This window comes from Rana temporaria, chromosome 3 (genome assembly GCF_905171775.1).
Source record: "Rana temporaria chromosome 3, aRanTem1.1, whole genome shotgun sequence".
Classification (NCBI taxonomy): domain Eukaryota; kingdom Metazoa; phylum Chordata; class Amphibia; order Anura; family Ranidae; genus Rana; species Rana temporaria.
This window is the reverse complement of record NC_053491.1, coordinates 18,657,511-18,679,823: the sequence shown is the minus strand read 5'-3', so window position 1 is coordinate 18,679,823 and position 22,313 is coordinate 18,657,511. Positions and strand designations below refer to the sequence as shown.

Here is a 22,313-nt window from a genome sequence, read left to right as displayed (position 1 = left end):
GCCATAGACAGCAATGGAAATGATTTGTGGAAAAAAAAAAGTTAAACAAATTGCGGCAAAATACGCCGCATACGCGGCGTTACAATGTGAATGTAGCCTTAGAGGTGGGAGGCGCGGTTGTTTTCGCTCTCCCAAGAGGGGGCGGAGAGGGGGCAGCCATTTCCTTCTATTCTTTGGTTTACCTTTCTGAATTGATAGTTGTTTACGGTTTGTTATAAAAAAAAAAAAAAAAGGCTACTACACTGCAATGCAGGATGGGGACGGTGATCCGGTTACGACAGCTAGATGCTGGCACGGTTATCTGCACAAATGTTTACTTACTGCTAAATATTTTTTTTTTTTTTTTATGCAATGCCTGTCTGATGGTTTTGTACGATTATTTTTCTTGTGCACAATAAAAAATCTTTCTAAAAAAATAAAAAATAAATCACACCTCCTTGATTAGTGACCACAGAGAGAAGCTCCCATGACTTTTCATCAGGAAACAAACTGTTCAGAACACAGAAGGATTACAGCAACATCAGAGCAAAAACGAACAATGAGGACATGAAACCAGGACTGCAGTAAGGTAAAGGAAGCTATTTAGCTAAAAAAAAAAAATTCCTTTAGTGACCCTTTAAGTATTTGGATGCTCTGGGATGGGAGAACCAAGCAATCCATTTCTTTCTGAATGTAATGGTGGAGTAGTTTTTATAAGCCAGCATTAATTCGTACTGGGCCTGTGCATCGATTCTGGCTAGAACCGTCGATAAGTTGGGTGCGTCCAAACTTTTTTTATTGACAAGGAAAAAAAGAAAAAGTGACTGTACATTTCAGGAATAAAGGATATACATGACAAACAATAACACGAGCATCGTAAAAAAGGTAGCTATTGAGGTACAGACTGTCACATCATATACATAGCATATACAAAAAAAAAATTTTTTTTTTTTTTTTTTTTTTTACTTTACAACAATAAAAAGGTAAGATACAATAAAAAAAAAAAAAGTTTATCGAGGGTTAGGCCTCATTTACACTACGGACCGTTTTGACGGCGGACCTGAACGGCAACTCCATGCATCCCTATGGAGCGTCGGATGTCAGCGGAGACATGTCCGCTGACATCCCACCCTATCCGATCCGCTAAAAACAGACGTATGGGGGCCACGTCCCCATCCGTCCATGCGGATCGGGTAAGATCTGATGAAAACGGGCATGCTGTCCGTTGTCATCAGATCGCTCCATAGGGAGACAGCGGTGCCCGACAAGCCCCTCCCCGCTCAGTGAGCAGAGAGGAGCTTGTCATCCGTCGGCTCAGCGGAGATCTGCGGACTGATCTCCCGCTGAGCTGACGGGAGCAGGCGGACTCCGGCCTAACTCAGGACAGCTTCTTTTGTCTACTCTCAGACATAAAACGTAGAAATTCCCAAACTCAGGCCTAAACCATTGTAACTCTTGGTGGGTTCAAAAGTGCGATAACCTATTCATCATAGGTGGGGGCAAGACTTTTGTTGTCAAGCCAATTTTGCCAAAAGGAGATCATTTTTTTTACCACTTTTCGATGATAAGCCAATTGTTCTCTGAGTAAAAGGGAATAAACATAGGCGATCCACTGCACTTTAGTAGGCACAGCAGCAGCCATCCAAAACCTAGTCCCCTTGTTACCGCCTCCCACACTTGCCTCCAGGATTTTTCCAGACCCTTGCCCATCTCCTGGAACTCCCTACCACAGTAGGTCCGGTCAACTCCTACCCTGTCCACTTGTAGGCGATCTTTGAAAAACTCGTTTATTCAAGGAAGCCTACCTCACCTCCATCTAAAAAAAAAGGTCCCCTCCATCAGATCATCCTCTGCAGCCATCAGTTTTTGTACCACCTCCCCCTCCCTTCAGATTGTAAGCTCCAGGAGCAGGACGTTTTGAAATGTATTGTAATTGTATTGCCCCCATTATATTGTAAACCTTTGCCTAAGCTATTGGCGCTATATAAATCCTGTATAATAATAAACCATATTAGAGTTTTCTATACAGTGGACCTTGGATTATGAGCATAATCCGTTCCAGGAGAATGCTTGTAATCCAAAGCACTTGCATATCAAAGCGAGTATCCCCATAGAAGTCAATAGAAACAAAGATGATTCGTTCCGCATTGACTTCTATGGCATGCAATACCACATGTGGCCAGAGGTGGGGGGCGCCGGAGAACCTCGGAAATACTCAGGGACAGCTCGGCTGATCTTGGAAACCCCTCGGAAAGGTTTGGAAACCCTCGGAAACGGAGAATTCCTGAGTGATTCCGAACGGCTCCAAACCGTTCCAAGTGTCACTGGCGCCCCTGCACCCCTGGCCAAATGCGGTACTGCACACCCCATTAGCTTGAATTCTGCGTGTTTTAATTCTGACTCGCAAACCGAGTCAAAATAATAAAAAAGTTGCTCGTTATTTAAAACACTTGTTAACCGCGTTACTCGTAAACCAAGGTTCCACTGTATCTCTAAAGCAACCAGTAATTGTGCTCAAGTTCCTGGGTCGGCCATTATAAGGTGTTCACACTCTCCCTGTTGGATATGAACGTTATATCTTGTAAAATGTAACATAAGGACTTGGAACACGCTGGTTGGTAGAAACACCAAGTCTGCTAAAAAAGGGAACGGATCAGGAATTGTAGAAGGCAGATGTCACTGATGGCTCCTCCGAGCCATACAAGCAGGGGCGGACTGACCATTGGGACTCTCGGGCACTGCCCGAGGGCCCCATGCCACTAGGGGGCCCCATCAGGGTTGCCAGGCTCAATAAAACCAGGGACAGTATGTAAAAATGTGTGTTTTCTTTACATCTGTCCCTGTTATGTCCAAAACCGACATGCTTTTGATGTGAAAATCCTGAGATTTTAGCTGCCCTGCCTCTGCACTGCCTCCTGGCGTGGTGGCCATCTGTAAGCCCGGGGGCCCCATGAGTTGTCAGTCCACCCCTGCATACAAGAACCACCTCTAAATAAAATATCACCTTTGGGTTGAATGAACCTTATAAAATTATATCAAATCGGTACATACAGCCAATGATTTATCTGCTATATCCATGATAATTTGATAAAAAAAAATCAACAATCATCTTACCAACAGTATCACAGGGCTCATCTTTGTGGACACAGAAATCAGTTCTAAAAAGAAAAAAAAACGGACAAAGAACATGTCATTGTTATGGCAGAGGCTGACGGGAAAGGCCTATGTGCTGAGTAAAGTGCTGCAGAAGTGGTCTTATTCCTATGGATTATCAACAAACTCCACCCACTGACCTGTGTACCGACTTACCAGATAGAACCGCAAGGCACAGACAATGTACCACGACTCCCCAAATCAATTATTTCCCCACTACAAACAGTAAGTGCACTAAACAAAAACAAAACAACTGTTCATCGTCTGAGGTGATAGATGGAGGTCTGGCAGCAGGGTGATTTGGTGGATGCTAGTTACTAGGGTTGTCCCGATACCGATACCAGTATCGGTATCAGGACCGATACTGAGTATTTGCAGGAGTACTCGTACTCCCGCAAATACCCCCGATACTGAAATAGAATACTTGTTCCTCCCCCCCCCCCCCCCGGCGCCGCAAACCGCAAAGCCGCCGTTAATCAGCGTGCGGGGAACATTACAGCTTTCATTTGAATAGCTGTATCCCCGCCGCGTATAGACACTCCCCCTTGCGCGGGATTGGACGGATGATCTGTCCAATCCCACACAAGGGGGAGTGTCTATACACGGCGGGGATACAGCTATTCCAACGAAAGCTGTAATATTCCCCGCACGCGCGGCATCATCAAGGTATGTAGGACATGGCTGCATTATGTGGGGGACATGGCTGCAATATGTGGGGGACATGGCTGCAATATGTGGGGGACATGGCTGCAATATGTGGGGGACATGGCTGCAATATGTGGGGGACATGGCTGCAATATGTGGGGGACATGGCTGCAATATGTGGGGGACATGGCTGTAATATGTGGGGGACATGGCTGCAATATGTGGGGACATGGCTGCAATATGTGGGGGACATGGCTGCAATATGTGGGGGACATGGCTGCAATATGTGGGGGACATGGCTGCAATATGTGGGGGACATGGCTGCAATATGTGGGGGACATGGCTGCAATATGTGGGGGACATGGCTGCAATATGTGGGGGACATGGCTGCAATATGTGGGGGACATGGCTGCAATATGTGGGGGACATGGCTGCAATATGTGGGGGACATGGCTGCAATATGTGGGGGACATGGCTGCAATTGGGGACACATTTAAAAAAAGTATCGTATTCGGTATCGGCGAGTACATAAAAAAAAGTATCGGTACTTGTACTCAGTCCTAAAAAAGTGGTATCGGGACAACGTTACTAGTAGCAACCAAGCGCTACATTAGAATTTTGAATTTTATCCATAGGCCAATCAAAAACCAGTGGAGGAATTGGCAGAGAGGGTTGTCAAACACTGAGTGGTTGGTAAGGTGGATAAGTCATGCAGCAGCATTTATCATAAACTGAAGGGGGTAGCCTATAAGGAATAGGCAAAGTTAAGGTGAAAGATAACCAGGGAGTGAATTAGTAGCTTGGTGGTGCTGTTGGTTAGGAAGGGGAGTATTTTGGATAGGTAAAAGCAGCATGATTTGGAAAGCGATTGGATGTCAGGAAGAAAGGAGAGGTCAGAGTCCAGAATTACATCAAGAATCTTGGCATGAGGGGTAGAAGGATAGTTATGCTATTGATCTTAATAGAAAAGGTTAGGGGAGAGGGCATGGGAGGTGGAGGGTAATTATGAGCTGAGTTTTTGAAATATTGATTTTTTTTTATGGGTGGTAGGACATCCATACTGATATGCCATTATGAAATGAGTGATGCACGAGACTGAAGGGATGAGCGGTGCCGGTAGAGAGACAGATTTGCATGTCATCAGCATAGAGATGGTATTGGAAGCCATGCAAGGCAATCAACTGACCAAGGAAGGAGGTTTAGATGAAAAAAAAAAAAGTCTGAAAACAGAGCCTTGGGAAATCCCTACCAAAATAGGAAGAGGAGACGAGGAGATGGAGTTGTAGGCGATACTAAAGGAGTGCTTGTATAGGTAGAGAAGATCTAGAAAAGAGCATAGTCTTTGAAAGCCAAGGATAGGTAGAGGAGATCTAGGACAGTGCAAAGTCTAGGAAGTAAAAAATAGGTAGAGCAGATCTAGGAAAGAGCATGGTCTAGGAAGCCAATGATAGGTAGAGGAGATCTAGGAAGCCAAGAATAGGTAGAGCAGATCTAGGAAAGTGCATAGTCTAGGAAGCCAAGAATAGGTAGAGCAGATCTAGGAAAGAGCATAGTCTAGGAAGCCAAGGATAGCTAGAGGAGATCTAGGAAATAGCTTAGTCTAGGAAGCCAATGATAGGTAGAGGAGAGCTAGGACAGTACAAAGTCTAGGAAGCCAAGAATAGGTAGAGGAGATCTAGGAAAGAGCGTAGTCTAGAAAGCCAAGGATAGGTAGAGGAGATCTAGGAAAGAGCCTAGTCTAGAAAGCCAAGGATTGGTAGAGGAGATCTAGGAAAGAAAATAGTCTAGGAAGCCAAGGATGGGTAGAGGAGATCTAGGAAAGAGCCAAGGATAGGTAGAGGAGATCTAGGAAAGAGCGTAGTCTTGAAAGCCAAGGCTAGGTAGAGGAGAACTAGAAAAGAGCATAGTCTAGGAAGCCATGGATAGGTAGAGGAGATCTAGAGAAGAGCATAGTCTAGGAAGCCTAGACGGTAGGGAGACATTTTTTTTGGGGGGGGGGGAGAGCATGTGATTCATCATAACAAACAGTGGCCCTGACATAATTTAAATTACCATATAATTGTAGTTTCTTCTTTACCTGGTCATAAGTACAGCTACATCAACAGGGGTTTCTTCTTTGGCTCCCGGAACATGGTTGTTTCCCAAATACTTGGTTCCTCCATACTCCTCATTCTGCCAATGGCAAAAGCTCTCCAGAGATCTCTCTCCATGATGCCCAATAGACAGCTTGGTCTGGAAAATGGACAGGAATGACAGTGAAATGGAATCTCACTAGAGGTGGGCAATAAGGCAATAAAATACTTTACACTTCTCTGTTAATGTGCCAATTTTCCTCACTTACTGGGCGGCTGTGCAGCAGGACCAGCTTGGTAACACGGATATTGACTTTAATTCCCAGGCTTTGGTGTTGAAACATGTTGTAAACCTGAAAGAACAGATATTCATATTCAATTACAAATCCACTTTTGACTGATATCTTTAATGAACTGTCTACAAATGTAATGTACAGAAACCATTCAAATATCTCTATAATAAAAACAGCGTTTTTAGTTTGTGTTGCTCGGATACAGTTTAGTTCCACTTTTATTTGCTCTATACCAGCCTCTCTAAAAACCTGCTTTAATATATGTACTTACACTATATTACCAAAGTATTGGGACGCCTGCCTTTACACCCACATGAACTTTAATGGCATCCCAGTCTTAGTCTGTAGGGGTCAATATTGAGTTGGTCCACCCTTTGCAGCTATAACAGCTTCAACTCTTCTGGGAAGGCCTTCCATAAGGTTTAGGAGTGTGTCTATGGGAATGTTTGACCATTCTTCCAGAAGAGCATGTGTGAGATCAGGCACTAATGCTGAGCAAGAAGGCCTGGCTCATAGTCGGCACTAATTCATCCCAAAGGTGTTCTGTCAGGTTGAGGTCAGGACTCTAAGCAGGCCAGTCAAGTTCCTCAACCCCAAACTCGCTCATCCATGTCTTTATGGAGCTTGCGGTGTGCACTGGTCCAAATCATTTGGTAGAGGAGGGATTATGGTGTGGGGGGGTTGTTTTTCGGGGGTTGGGCTTGGCCCTCTTAGTTCCAGTGAAGGGAAGTCTTAAGGCGTCAGCATACCAAGACATTTTGGACAATTTCATGCTCCCAACTTTATGGGAACAGTTTTGGGGATGACCCCTTCCTGTTCCAACATGACTGCACACCAATGCACAAAGCAAGGTCCATAAAGACATGGATGAGCGAGTTTGGGGTGGAGGAACTTGACTGGCCTGCATATAGTCCTGACCTCAACCCGATCAAACACCTTTGGGATGAATTAGAGTGGAGACTGCGAGCCAGGCCTTCTCGTCCTCATCAGTGCCTGACCTCACAAATGCGCTTCTGGAACAATGGTCAAACATTACCATAGACACCCTCCTAAACCTTGTGGACAGGCTTCCCAGAAGAGTTGAAGCTGTTATAGCTGCAATGGGTGGGCCAACTCAATATTGAACCCTACAGACTAAGACAGGGAAGCCATTAACGAAGATTTGCGGTCCAAGGACCCAGACTATGGAACGCTCTACCAACCAGCATCCGATTGGAGTAGGGTTGCCACCTCATCCCTTTAAAACAGAACGCATATTAATTACACAGGTTCTGAGGCTAATTTAATGCAGATAAGGCACCGAGTTTAATTACCACCTTAATCAGCCACAGAACCTGTGTAATTAATATGTGTTCTGTTTTAAAGGGATGAGGTGGCAACCCTAGATTGGAGGTAAACCACCTGGCCTTCAGGAGAAAGATCAAGACCCATCTCTTCTGAGGGCCCAGGGAATGGATACCAAGCGCCCAGAGGCGATTCAGTTTGCATGTGTTGCGCTATATAAGTTTCTCATTTACTCATTAAAACTTCATGTGCGTGTAAAGGCAGGCGTCCCAATACTTTTGACAATATAGTATTGCTGTTTCAGCTTGAAATAAAGTATATTGTAATTAGGCTATATTTATGAAAATTTCAGCAAGCATCGTTACAAACTTTTTTTAGTAAAGCAATGATGAACATAAAACCTACAATAACATATAGCAACTGACATCACACGATTGCCGGTGACTGCACCCAACACACTGCACTAAATAAAACTTGTGCAAATCATTTATATGCTGAAATTATATAAAAACTATTTTAAAGGCCATGTCATATTTTCAGGCATTTCATGTTGAAGGTTCACTGTCCAATTCCATGTGGGACTAAAGCCATGAATCAAAAGGACAGTTATGGTGCTTGGAGAGGACAGGAATATTTTGAGCCCATTCTCTAATGTTGGTGTAAATATAGTCGTAGGATTTATAGGTTAGGTGTTTATTTATTTGTGGCATGGGTGACATCATACTGTCGCCAATCTGAAAGACATTCCAGATAGTGGCTCCACATTTATGATGCTTGTGGACAGCTGTCGTGGAATTTTAACAGCGCCGCCGTCGTCAACTTTCACAGATACCGTAGATCTATGGAGGGAACATTAATAGGACATGAATAGGAGCGCGCCAATGTGGCCTGCAACACGATACATCAATGATATAATGCAGGTTTATATTCAGGTTTCATTATTATAGCTATTATACTGCATTCCAAATACATTTAGGCTCTGTTCACACTAATGTGTTTTTTGCAGAAGTGCATGGAAATTTTTTAACATGGGTTCCTATGTAACATGTTCACATCAATGCATTTTTGTGCCTCTGCGTTTTTGGAAAGGGCCAGGGAAATTTTTACCCGTAAAATGCAGCCTTTTGCATGTAATAAACTTCAATGGACCCGCATCCAAAACGCAAGTACCGCGTTTTTACCACGATTTGTGTATTTTTTTTACACTGTATATAGCTGGTTGCTAAGAAGGGGGCCGGGAAGCCGGCTGCCTCATCCTTAACAACGGATGAGTCATCAGCGGGCTTCCCCCTGAATGTAAAAAAAAAAAGAAAGAATTGCCGTAAAAAAAAAAAAAAAAAAAAAAAAAAAAAAAGGGGGAAAAAAAAACACAGATGTCACCACCCGTGGCATGATGGGTCAGAGGTGTCACGAGGGGGGGTGGCCTCCGGGTGATGTAATCCGATTGCCACGCCCCCATCGTTATTTAAAGGGTCACTAAAGGAAAAAATTTTTTTTGCTGAAATGACTGTTTACAGGGCATAGAGACATAATAGTTAACTGATTCCTTTTAAAAATTATTAAAAATTGATAAAAAAACAATCATATAATGTGCCTGCAGTGTAGTTTCGTTTTTGCTGTTGTTTCCTGGTTCTCTGATGTACAGAGAGCCACTAGAGGGCAGTCAGCCAATAGAGATCAGTGATACTTTGTCTAAAACTCCTCAGCACCAATCCAGTTTCGTTTTACACACAATAATCACATTAGTGACCACCGTGAGAAATCTCCCAGCACTGTGGTTATCAGGAAACAGGCAACCAGGAAGTGTCCAAAACAGAGAGGATTTACAGCAACATGAAAGCAAAAACGAACAATGAGGACATGAAACCAGGACTGCAGCAAGGTAAAGGAAGCTATTTAGCTAAAAAAAAAAATTCCTTTAGTGAACCTTTAATAAAGAGATTTTTAATACAGCTTACCTGTAAAATCTTTTTCTTGGAGTACATCACGGGACACAGAGCGGCATTCATTACTATATGGGTTATATGGAGTACCTTCAGGTGTAGACACTGGCAATCTCAAACAGGAAATGCCCCTCCCTATATAACCCCCTCCCATAGGAGGAGTACCTCAGTTTTGTAGCAAGCAGTATGCCTCCCAAAATGGTCCTCAAAAAAGAGGGGTGGGAGCTCTGTGTCCCGTGATGTACTCCAAGAAAAAGATTTTACAGGTAAGCTGTATTAAAAATCTCTTTTTCTTTATCGTACATCACGGGACACAGAGCGGCATTCATTACTATATGGGATGTCCCAAAGCAATGCTTACAATGAGGGGAGGGAGAACATCTCCAAGACAAAAGGATTTAATTTAGAGATATACTCAAATCATAATAAATCCAACTTAGTTGAGAAAAATAATTTTAAATTTTAAATTTAACTCAAAAAAGAGGAGCCCCCGGAATCCGAGGGTCTCAAACTGCAGCCTGCAGCACTGCCTGCCCGAAGGCAGTATCAGTATTCCTTCTTACGTCCAACTTGTAGAATTTTGTAAACGTGTGGACAGAAGACCAGGTTGCCGCCTTGCAAACTTGAGCCATAGAGATCTGGTGGTGTGCTGCCCAGGAGGCGCCCATGGCTCTAGTAGAATGAGCCTTTAATGATACTGGAGGAGGCAACCCTTTCAAGCCGTAGGCCTGAGTGATTAATTGCTTAATCCACCTAGAAATGGTGGACTTTGCAGCTGCCTGCCCCTTCTTGGGCCCATCCGGTAGAATGAACAGCACATCTGTTTTCCGGATCTTCTTTGTAGCTTTAAGATAGGCCTTCATGGCCCTGACAATATCCAAGGTATGCAGCAACCCTTCCTTTCTGGAAGTAGGTTTAGGGAAGAAGGATGGTAATACCAAATCCTGGTTCAAATGAAAACTGGATATGACCTTCGGTAGGAAGGATGAGGGCGGAGAACGACCCTGTCCTTATGAAAAACAAGATATGGTTCCTTACAGGATAAGGCCGCTAGCTCCGAAACTCTTCTTGCGGAAACTATGGCAACCAAAAATACTAACTTCCTTGTCAGTAGAACCAAAGGAATTTCAGCCAACGGCTCAAACGGTTGTTTCTGTAAACTTGACAGAACAAGATTTAAATCCCACGGACAAAGCGGGGATTTAACTGGAGGTCTAATACGTAAGACCCCTTGAAGGAAGGTCTTAACCAGCGAGTGGGTGGCCAGCGGCCGCTGAAACCACACTGACAGAGCAGAAATCTGTCCTTTGATTGTGCTTAATGCCAATCCTTTATCCACTCCTAGCTGGAGAAAACTTAATACTCTATCGATGGTAAATTTGCGAGAAAGCCATCGCTTGGACTCACACCAGCCTACATAGGCCTTCCAGACCCTGTAATAAATCACCCTAGAGACCGGTTTCCTGGCTCTGATTAGGGTAGAGACTACTTTCTGAGACAGACCTCTACCCCTGAGAATCAGGGATTCAGCTTCCAGGCCGTCAAATTTAGATGCCGTAAGGCAGGGTGGAGGATCGGACCTTGCGATAGCAGGTCTGGCCGTAGAGGAAGAGTCCAAGGGTCTCCCACTACAATCTTTAGGATGAGTGAGTACCATGCCCTTCTGGGCCATGCTGGAGCTACCAGGATGACTGGTATGTGTTCCACCCGGATCCTGCGCAGCAGGCGGGGTAGTAACTGGAGCGGGGGAAACGCATAAAGAAGTTTGAACTGATGCCAAGGGCAAACCAACGCATCGGTTCCGCAGGCCATCGGATCCCTTGAGCGGGATATGAACCTGTCTAGTTTCTTGTTGAGTCTCGATGCCATGATATCCACGTCCGGCACTCCCCATCTTTGGCAGAGTGCTTGAAAGACTTGTGGATGCAGAGACCATTCCCCCGGCCATAGAGTCTGGCGGCTTAAGAAGTCCGCCTGAAAGTTGTCCACTCCTGGAATGAATATTGCCGATATGCAGGGCACATGCGCCTCTGCCCATAGGAGAATCAAGCTCACCTCTCTCTGAGCGGCTTGACTCCTGGTTCCCCCTTGGTGATTTATGTATGCCACGGCCGTGGCATTGTCTGATTGAATTCTCACCGGGAACCCCTGCAATTTTGACGTCCAAGCCCTGAGGGCTAGTCGAGCAGCTCTGAGCTCCAAGATGTTGATGGGCAACTGCTTCTCTGGCTTTGCCCAAGTACCTTGGCGAGTGCAACCATCCAAAATTGCTCCCCAGCCCGTCAGGCTGGCATCTGTGGTCACTATCTTCCAAGCCACTGGGCTGAAAGACTTCCCCTTCAGTAGATTCTGAGGGTCTAACCACCAACACAGACTTTGTCGGACTCTTGATAAGAGCGGCAACGGGATATCCAAGGCCTGTGGCCTTCTGCTCCATGCTGACAGGATGGCTGCCTGTAGGATGCGAGTGCTTAGAACCAGTAGGATTAATTCCTTGATGGCTTTTACCTTCCTCAGAGGTAGGAACACTCCTTGTTGTTCTGTGTCTAATCTCATGCCGAGATATTCCAACTGCCTTGTGGGCTGGAAAGCTGACTTTTCTCGATTTAGGACCCAGCCGAACCTCTCGAGGTATTGGACCGTGAGGGCCACTGCTCGCTCCAAGCCGGGAGACGAGTGGTCTATGACTAGGAGGTCGTCCAGGTATGCTAGGATCGTGACCCCTTGGATCCTTAGCCTTGGCTAGGATCGGAGCTAGGACCTTCGTGAACACCCGGGGGGCGTAGCCCAACCCGAAGGGAAGCGCCACGAATTGGAAGTGACGCGAAGCCACCATGAAGCGTAGATATCTTTGATGTGGCTGATAAATTGAACATGAAGGTAGACATCCTTTATGTCTATGGACGCCATGAAGTCGTCCTTCTGGAGTGTGGCAGCTGCTGACCGCACGGATTCCATCCGAAATGAGCGATCTTTAGATATGCATTTACCATCTTTAGGTCCAAAATTGGCCCTGACATCTCCATTGGATTTTGGGATGATGAATAGGTTGAGTAGAAACCCAGCCCTGTTCCAGGACTGGTACCTCTACTATTACTTCCTGGGAAAGTAGATGATCTAATGCCGATCTTAATGCGGCTCCCTTTCCGGATCGTTTGGAATCCTCGACTTCTGGAAATGAGGAGGAGGAAACCTTAGGAAATCTAATTTGTAGCCTGTGGCCACGGAAGACCGTACCCACTCGTCGGGAATGCTGGCTTCCCAAATCTCTGAAAAGAGTCGCAGCCTTCCCCCCACCTTCGTGGGGGGGGGCGCCCCTTCATAAGGTTGGCTTGGGGGCTGGTTTTGCTGGTTTGCGAAACCACTGCCTTTTGCCCTCTAACAGCCTGTCCTTGTGATTTGCTGTGAAGCGAAGTTTGCTTTTGCAGGAGGCCCGCGATACTGCTTGGCATTAGAGGGCCCCTGCCCAGGGGAATACTGTCGTTTAAACGCAGGCCCCTGAACCTTCTTCTTAGTTGGCAAGAGAGTACTCTTGCCGTTTGAAATGGTTCTGAATGTATTTATCTAGGTCTTCTCCGAAGAGTCGTCCTCCATGGAAGGGGAACCCTACCAGGAGCTTCTTGCATGGGGGCTCAGCCTCCCAGCTTTTTAACCATAAGAGTCTTCTCATATGGATAAGGGGATAACGATAAACGTGACGCTTGCTGGATAGAATCCTTGATTGCGTCTACCGTAAAACATATGGCCTTAGGGACATCCGAAAATTCTTCTGCCTGCTGGCAGGAATAAGTTTAAGCATCTGCTTAAATTGATCCGATAATGCTTGAGCGACCCCAATCGCAGCCACAGCTGGCTGTACTACTGCCCCTGCAGTAGTGAAGGAGTTCTTAAGTAGTGCTTCCAAGCGCTTATCAACTGGATCCTTGAACACCTGTATGTTTTCTACAGGGCATGTTAACGATTTGTTAACACATGAGATGGCTGCGTCACTGCAGGAGTAGCCCATCTTTTGGAAAATTTTTCTTCCATAGGATATAGGACAGAGAACTTCTTAGGTGGTAAGAAGATCTTATCTGGCTTGTTCCAATCTTGAACAAAACTCCCTCTAATAGAGGATGGATCGGAAAACACAGCATTGCTTTGAGGCGCCCTCAGTGAGCCCAAGCTGAAACCGTCGATACCTGGAGATCTGGTACTGGCAAGTTGAATGCCCTATGGACCAAGTCCGACAATCCTTGAATCCACCAGCTCTCCCTCAGGGAGACTGCCCCAGACTCCTCTGTATCCGGATCCTCGATCCCTGAACCTACTTGGTCCTTGTCCAAGAGGTCGTCCAATTCCCTGAGGAAAGGACCTCCTCTTCTGAGGGTCTGCGCTCGGGCGACGGAGATCTATTCCGCTTACTGCCCGCATAGCTGCGGCTATCATTTTACCCATGCTTTTCTGCATCTCTTTTAAAGAGGTGAGTAATACCTCCTCCGTGACCATCTTAGGGTTGGACTGACCCGCGTCAGCTCCAGCCCCAGATCCCGATGGCCCCAAGGCTCCCTGTGGGGAAAGCAGCGGCATAGCTTTGTCCGAGACCTCAGACTCTCTGGGGGAATCCCCACCTCTTGTACCCTTGTTTTTTGATGCCATGGTACAATACCGAGGTACACCTGCTACTTATTGGTACCTGGGACTTATAAATAGTTAAATGCCCAAACACCTGTTTGGGGGATAAAAAAAATGCTTCCTCTCCCCTAGATGACACTTTTTTTTTTTTTCAAATCTAGGAAAGAAAAAACATTCTGTCCCCCTGAGTAGTATTGCAAGAAAAACTATGAGATGGAAAAGAAACAGCCTATTCCTAGGCTTGAAAACAGTCTTTCTGAAGACTGCAATATTCTTTCTGGCCACTGTGTGTCCTCGGCGCCCCGTGCTTGCCGTTCTGGTCTTTCCTCCTCAGTTCCAAAGTATTGAATGAGCTATATGGAACAAACAAGGAAGGGCCGCCCCTTCCTTAAGCCACTGACCCGCCCTTCCCCCCCAGCAATCTCAAACAGGAAATGCCCCTCCCGACAGGGGGGGGGTGGGGTTGGGAGGAAGGGACCTCTCTGCTCCAGCAAACTGCAGCCTGCAGCCTGGAACCATGAGGAGGTCAGCGTTTTGCCTGCTTTGCAGGCCGTGAGGAGGAAGACTGAATGGAGCATCGCCTGGAGGCTTGCAGGTAAGCACAGCTCTCTGACACACACATATACTTTTATATCACACAGGCCCCACTCAATGCTTTTCCAACACTACAAGGGAGGTCACATCTTATGGGGAATAATACATATAGAGCCATCCTATCTTTATGATATGTGACTAGTTTGCCAGATGCAGTGCATAACTTTAGGCATGTCCCCTGTGACCCCCCAGAAAAAACCTGCTAAGAACCAAGTTCCGCAAGTTTTCCCCTCACTTACCTGCTCCATGCCGCAGGACTTTGCCAAGCAAGAGGCCCAATCTTCCCCATCTCGGTGGGGATGTCTAGACCTTCAGGCCCTGGGTTCCTATGAAGGATCCACTGTCCTGGGCCCATATAGCACTCTGGCAACAGAAACATTAGGCACCCAAAGGTTTCTAAGTTCTGGCCCAGGGTCCAGCTCTCTAAAAAGAAAAGCATTATGGGCTATACCCCAAGGGTTTGGGGTCCGGTTACTGACCACTTTAGCGCTGAGGCTTTTTTGGACAGAACCGGTTAGCTCACCTAATCCCAAGGATGTGGAGGCAAGCTAAACCATGACTAACACCTAAGACACTGGCGGAAAAACTGAGGTACTCCTCCTATGGGAGGGGGTTATATAGGGAGGGGCATTTCCTGTTTGAGATTGCCAGTGTCTACACCTGAAGGTACTCCATATAACCCATATAGTAATGAATGCCGCTCTGTGTCCCGTGATGTACGATAAAGAAAAACACTTAACATCAGCGCGGGCAGATCAGCGGGACGCAGCATCAGAGGAGGGTCAGTGGCGGCAGAGGAAGACGACGACCGAAGAAAAAAAGAAGAAGAACGAAGAACACAAAAGAAGAACGAAGAACACGAAAGAAGAACGAAGAACACGAAAGAAGAAGAAGAACGAAGAACACGAAAGAAGAAGAAGAACGAAGAACACGAAAGAAGAAGAAGAACGAAGAACACGAAAGAAGAAGAAGAACGAAGAACACGAAAGAAGAAGAAGAACGAAGAACACGAAAGAAGAAGAAGAACGAAGAACACGAAAGAAGAAGAAGAACGAAGAACACGAAAGAAGAAGAAGAACGAAGAACACGAAAGAAGAAGAAGAACGAAGAACACGAAAGAAGAAGAAGAACGAAGAACACGAAAGAAGAAGAAGAACGAAGAACACGAAAGAAGAAGAAGAACGAAGAACACGGAGGAGGAGGAGGAGGAGAAAAGGAGGAGGAGGAGGAGGAGAAAAGGAGGAGGAGGAGGAGGAGACATTTTTAATAAAAGACTTGTCAAAAACTGTCTACTGTATTTTTTAACACTACACTACTTTTTTTTTTTGGTGAATGGGTAAGGGGTACAATGTAACCCACCCTCATTCACATTGGGGGGGGGGATCTGGGGGCCCCTTTGTTAAAGGGGGCTTTGAGATCCTGATAAGCCCCCTGCCCGCAGACCCTGACAACCACCGCAAAAGGTTTGTTGGGAAGAGGCGCTCGTCTCTTCCCTTTCCTGACCTGCCAGGCTGCATGGGTCTTGTATGGATTTTGGGGGGGACCCCACACCATTTTTTTTTTAAATTTGGCATGGGGGTGCCCTCCGAATCCATACTAGACCCAAGGGCTTAATATGGACCTGAGGGGGGGGGGGGGGGGTCATACTGCTTTTTTCTCGATTTAGTTTTTACATTTAGTGGGAAGCCCGCTGACAGCTGATGACTCATCGGTTGTTAACCACTTAAGGAACGACCGCCTCATGTACATATACGTCAGCAGAATGGCACAGGCAGGCACATCCACGTATATATACGTCCTCTGCTTGACGTGGGTCGGGGGTCCGATCGGGACCCCCCCCGGTACATGCGGCGGTCCCCGTGGCTTCAGGAGCGATCCGGGACGACGGCGCGGCTATTTGTTTATAGCCGCTCCGTCGCGATCGCTCCCCGGAGCTGAAGAACGGGGAGAGCCGTATGTAAACACGGCTTCCCCGTGCTTCACTGTGTCAGCGCATCGATCGGGTCATTCCCTTTATAGGGAAGACACGATCGATGACGTCATTCCTAAAGCCACACCCCCCTACACTAGTAAACACACACACAGTGATCCCTAAATGTTACAGCGCCCCCTGTGTTTAACTCCCAAACTGCAACTGTCATTTTCACAATAAAGAATGTCATTTTCACAGCAAAAAATGCATTTAAATTGCATTGTTTATTGTGAAAATGACAGTTGTCCCAAAAATGTGTCAAAATTGTCCGAAGTGTCCGCCATAATGTCGCAGTCACGAAAAAAATCGCTGATCGCCGCCATTAGTAGTAAAAAAATAAAAATAAATAAAAATGCAAAAAAACTATCCCCTATTTTGTAAACTATAAATTGTGCGCAAACCAACCGATAAACGATTATTGCGATTTTTTTTACCAAAAATAGGTAGAAGAATACGTATCGGCCTAAACTGAGGGGAAAAAAATGTTATATATGTTTTTGGGGGATATTTATTATAGCAAAAAGTAAAAAATATTGCATTTTTTTCAAAATTGTCGCTCTATTTTTGTTTATAGCGCAAAAAAATAAAAACCGCAGAGGTGATCAAATACCACAAAAAGAAAGCTCTATTTGTGGGGAAAAAAAGACGCCAATTTTGTTTGTGAGCCACGTCGCAAGACCGCGCAATTGTCTGTTAAAGCGACGCAGTCCCGAACTGTAAAAACCCCTTGGGTCTTTAGGCAGCATTTTGGTCCGGGGCTTAAGTGGTTAAGGACGCTATGGCCAGCTTCCCGGCTCCCTTCTTAGCAACCGGCTAAATACAGTGTAAAAAAGAAAGGAAAAAACGCAAATCGCGGCAAGCTCCGTAAAAAGCAGTGCAGAAAAGCACAAACGCAACATGCATAGATGTGAATTGAGCCTTAAGCCCCCATACACACTATTAGATTTTCTGCAGATTTTTGTCTTCAGATTTACCAAAACCATATAATATGAGGTCAAATCTTAAGAGTTTCAATTTGTATGAAATCAGGCAGGGCCCTTGCACTACAAAAATCTACAGAAAATCTTATAGTGTGTCTTAGATCGGTTGTCAGAATTAATAGTGCTTGTAAAATATATTATCAATGGCATCTTATCATTTAATAAATGTCATTTGCTGAACTACAAAACATGTATAAATGGAGACTTGAATAACGGAGATCTAATCCAATATAGTATAATATAACAGAAATATAATGTATAACAGAGACTTACCTGTTTTACTGTGTGCTTCCCCCGGCGATACAGCCAATCAGAGGGGGGCTAGTTGAGTTTTGCAAGAGAAGTAGCTGATGAACACGGGGGGTCCACCTGCTAAGGTGTGGACGTGTGGCTGGAATGCCGAGCCACTTATCTACATGCTAGTAGCCAGATCTCCTCTGTTCATTAGAGACTTCTCTTGTGGAACCCAAGTGCCTCCTAGGATTACTCTAGCCTGTATCCTTCTCCAGTGACCACACTGTATTCCAGCCTGTATCCTGCTCCAGTGACCCCAGTGCACTCCAGTCTGTATCCAGTTCCTGTGTACCCAGCTTGTATCCTGCTTCAGTGACCCCAGTCTGTATTCTGCTTCAGTGACCCCAGAGTACACCAGGCATAACCCCCCGGCTCCAGTGACTTGTGTACCTCAACCTGTATCCAGCTCCTGTGACCCCAGCAAACTCAATATGCCACTTCAGTGACCCCAGTTAACCCCAGCCTGTATCGTGTTGCAGTGACCCCAGTGTACTCCAAGCTGTATCCAGCTCCTGTGACTCCACCATGCACCAGTCTGTATCCAGTGACCCTGTGTACTCCAGGATTTTTCCTGCTCCAATAACCCTGGGCACTCCAAGTTATACCAGGGTCCAGTCACCTTGTGTACCCCAGCTTGTATCCTGCTCCAGTGACCCTGTGCACGCCCGCCTATACCCTATTCGAGTGACCCTGTGCACACCCGCCTATACCCTGTTCCAGTGACCCCATGCACACCCGCCTATACCTTGTTCCAGTGACTCTGTACATGCCCGCCTATAGCCTTTTCCAGTGACCCTGTACATGCCCGCCTAAACCCTGTTTCAGTGGCCCTGTGCACGCCGGCCTATACCCTGTTCTAGTGACCCTGTGCACGCCAGCCTATACCCTGTTCTAGTGGCCCTGTGCACGCCCGCCTATACCCTGTTCCAGTGACCCTGTGCACGCCCGCCTATCCCCTGTTCCAGTGACCCTGTGCACGCCCACCTATCCCCTGTTTCAGTGACCCTGTGCACTCAATCCTGCATCCAGCTCTTGTGCTGAAACTCTCCTCCCTGTGTTATGTTGCCTTTGGCAACCCTGCCTGCCGTAGAATGTTACTCATCTTTGAGTCGTGTTCGCAGGATCCCTGTGCAGCAAGAAACTCTTTCCTGCATATTCGTACTCAGTCTCTATTAGCTGCCTACGCTGGTGAATCAGAGGGCCGTGACCTGGGAGGTGTAAGCAGCAAAACCCATCGCCCCTTGAGGGGTGCTTTGGTGACGACCAAGTCTCTGTGCTGTAGTCCGTCCAAACACCCTAACCTTCAACAAAAAGGCACAATAAGTCCCATTCCTTCATTGCCACCAGGTATCCTGCTTCTCAGAGACCCCCCGGTGTCCTATGTCCCCTTCGCCTGGCTCCGGCTGCTACAACCAAATCCTGGTCTAATGGGAATTTCCTCCTGTCCATGACACCTGCGTGTCTTGCCTGTAGCAACCAATGAGGTCCCCCCTTCAATTTCCTAACCCGGCTAAAAATGTCAGTAACAAAGACCGTTCTGGTTTCAAACGCTTTCGACCAAGAAGCCAATCATACGTCCATTATGAACATTGTTCTTTTATGTATCAGTGTTATTTTCTCTTTCCTAACAAGTACCAAATCAGGTGCAAAGCCAGTCCTGGAGAAAGACACCTGTAGTCTAAAAGTTTGAATCTGGCAGATCAAAGTTGTAACGGTCAAGGGTTAACACCGTTTACGAAATTCCATTTCACCAACCCAAGACAGCCTATCCGACACTCCAACAATCCAGCAGACACGATCCATTGGATTTCCCCCAGAAACTAGACACACACAGCTCTGTCTCTGGTTCCAAAACGAATGAATACTTTAATGGTAAACTCTCAGGTTTTTATACAGTTAGAAGCCAAATATGGACAATGACTTAACTCCACCCACAACATGACACAATGGGTGCTCAATACACATTCGGTTAGATAATGACATTAACTAATTTACTAATCATTCCCCAGACGTTCTGACTCTGCGATAAGTTATTCTCACCTGCTACATAAAACACATTCCTTTAGTAAATATAATTGACATGCTAATCCACTACACCTGAAAGGTCAGACATCTGACCTTTCAGACTGCTAACACAGATCTATCATCAATAGAACTTTCACAAAATACAGTGTCATTAGCATCACACAATGAGAGCGCCTTCAGAAGCCAGACTTAATTAGCACAATAGACAATGAACTATCTTAGGAGCCAGGTAGACTTAATTAGCACCTCAACAGTCTATGTGTCCCCACATGAATGAATACTGTCCTATTGACCTGTTGGGGTCAGAATAAACCACTTGTAATATTTCAAGATATCCTGCAATACATGAATTATCATTATTGTCCCATCTCATGTAATCCGAGATATAATTTCTCAGTCATCCTATGCCCCTATTGGACATAGGATGACTCTAGACACAAGAGTCATTGGTGAAGCTGGCACAGGAGTACCCCGCATCCTTCAAAAGTCTCTGGGTATCACGGGCCATTCCGTTACAAAAGTAAAGGAAAAAAATATCAAAATGGAAAATTGCATTTCAATATGAGCCTATGGGTGAACTTACAAAAAAGTAGCAGAGCTATTTGTCCCGATAAACTGCATTTACATGAACTCTGTGTGAATGCTGGCAAAATCAAATATTAGAGAGGGTACCGCTCTAAGCCCCCAACCACCAATAAATCGCTCCCGCCCTGTTACACTGACAGGTGCTGGCTCTGCACTAATCCCTGGAGCAAGGAAACCATCCTGGACTGCCGCACTCTGTAAAAGCGAGTTTATTGCGAAAATGACAAAAAATTAAATCCAAACAATGCAAAATCATCCAAAAATTATGCAAGCGTAGCCGAAGCCAAAAGTGGACATACAGGGACAAAAACTATCTAACGCATTTCACATCATGGTCATAGCTATGAGTAAGCATCTAACCATGACGTGAAACGCGTTAGGAAGTTTTTGTCCCCGTATGACCACTTTTGGCTACGCCAATTTTTTTTGTCATTTTCGCAATAAACTCGCTTTTACAGAGTGCGGCAGTCCAGGATGGTTTCCTTGCTCCAAAAATCAAATGTTACTAGACTATTTTCTCTCCAGGTCAGATGTTCTTAATTCATAATAATCACAGTAAATAAGTATCAATTTCCTAGCACAAAGGTGTAGTGAGTAGCACTTTCGTCTAGCAGCAAAAGGGTCGCTGGTTCGAATCCCTACCACGACACCATCTGCCTGGAGTTTATATGTTCTCCCTGTGCCTGCGTGGGTTTCCTCCGGGTACTCCGGTTTCCTCCCACACTCCAAAAACATGCTGGTAGGTAAATTGGATCTTGTCCAAATTGGCCCAGTATATATATGTATATCTGTGTGTATGACTGTATTGGCCCTAGCGTGTCATGATCCTACGGGGTAAAAATGACCGCACCAGCCAAGCTGATACTGGTGGAAAAAGCGCCCAGAGGCGATTCAGTTCGCATGCGTTGCGCTATACAAGTCATTCATTCATTCATGACTGTGTGTGTCCCAAGCGTGTCGAGATCCTACGGGGTAATATGACCGCACCAGCTAAGCAGACACTGGCTGGAAAAAGCGTCTAGAGGCGATTCAGTTCGCATGTGTAGCGCTATACAAGTCATTCATTCATTCATTCATTCATGATCCTCGGCTCCATCTAGTGGTCAAAATAGGGTACTTTTCCATTTATGAATGAAGAACATCCTACCCCTGGAGAAAAAAAAAATAACCTAGTAAAATTTGATTGCACAAAACAAATGTACATACAGTTTCACTAGATAAATAGCCCTGAAAAGGTCTAAGAGATTAAAATGAACATCTAGACCTAATTTATTGGGTTAGTGGGTAACTGTGTACAGATAAGAGAAACGAAAGAGCTCATTACGAATAAAATCTCCACTTTTTTTATACATACCATGTTCATAACAGTAAGAATAAATCTCTGTGTGGCATCTGCTCCATGATATTGTACCATATCAGAGTCTGCCACCACCAGAGTCTCCAGTGTATGTTCCTCAGTAAGTCTGATGGCATTCCTCCTCTCCCGCCAATCACTGCCGCCCTCCCTCTTGCTTGTCTTCTTTTTTTTTCCCTAGAAGTGGAAAACGGAAAATTAGTTCTTGCAGCGCTATGAAACGTATGACAGATTACACCGTGATAGGCAACCAGTAGGCAGAACTGAATGGGAAATTAGTATTATGATATACCAGTAATGCACCCTCAAAGAAAATCAAGATCCTCTTGTGAGAACTGGGAGTTCCCAATATTGCACATATTGCCCAAATCACTTCCATAGTCCAGCTCCATGCGAGCAAAACAGCACCTTTTTAAACTCTGACCCAATTCCTCATTTTTCTATACCTTGGATAACCCCCCCCCCTCCCCCCACCATCACCATCACTCCGCCCAAAGCCCTTAAATCCAGCCTCGACTAGGGGTGC

General features: G+C 45.6%; 1 protein-coding gene across 2 annotated transcripts in view; it reads right to left on the bottom strand.

The window, feature by feature from the left end:
• ADAMTS17 (ADAM metallopeptidase with thrombospondin type 1 motif 17) overlaps window positions 1-22,313 on the bottom strand; it is a 449,726-nt gene that overhangs the window by 343,067 nt on the left and 84,346 nt on the right. For both annotated transcript variants that reach the window (XM_040342328.1, XM_040342327.1), the window contains 4 exons: window positions 21,788-21,964; window positions 6,119-6,202; window positions 5,855-6,009; window positions 3,094-3,137 (listed from right to left, as the gene is read on the bottom strand). In XM_040342328.1, the coding sequence (XP_040198262.1) occupies window positions 3,094-3,137; window positions 5,855-6,009; window positions 6,119-6,202; window positions 21,788-21,964 (460 nt within the window). The remainder of the gene's footprint in view (window positions 1-3,093; window positions 3,138-5,854; window positions 6,010-6,118; window positions 6,203-21,787; window positions 21,965-22,313) is intronic.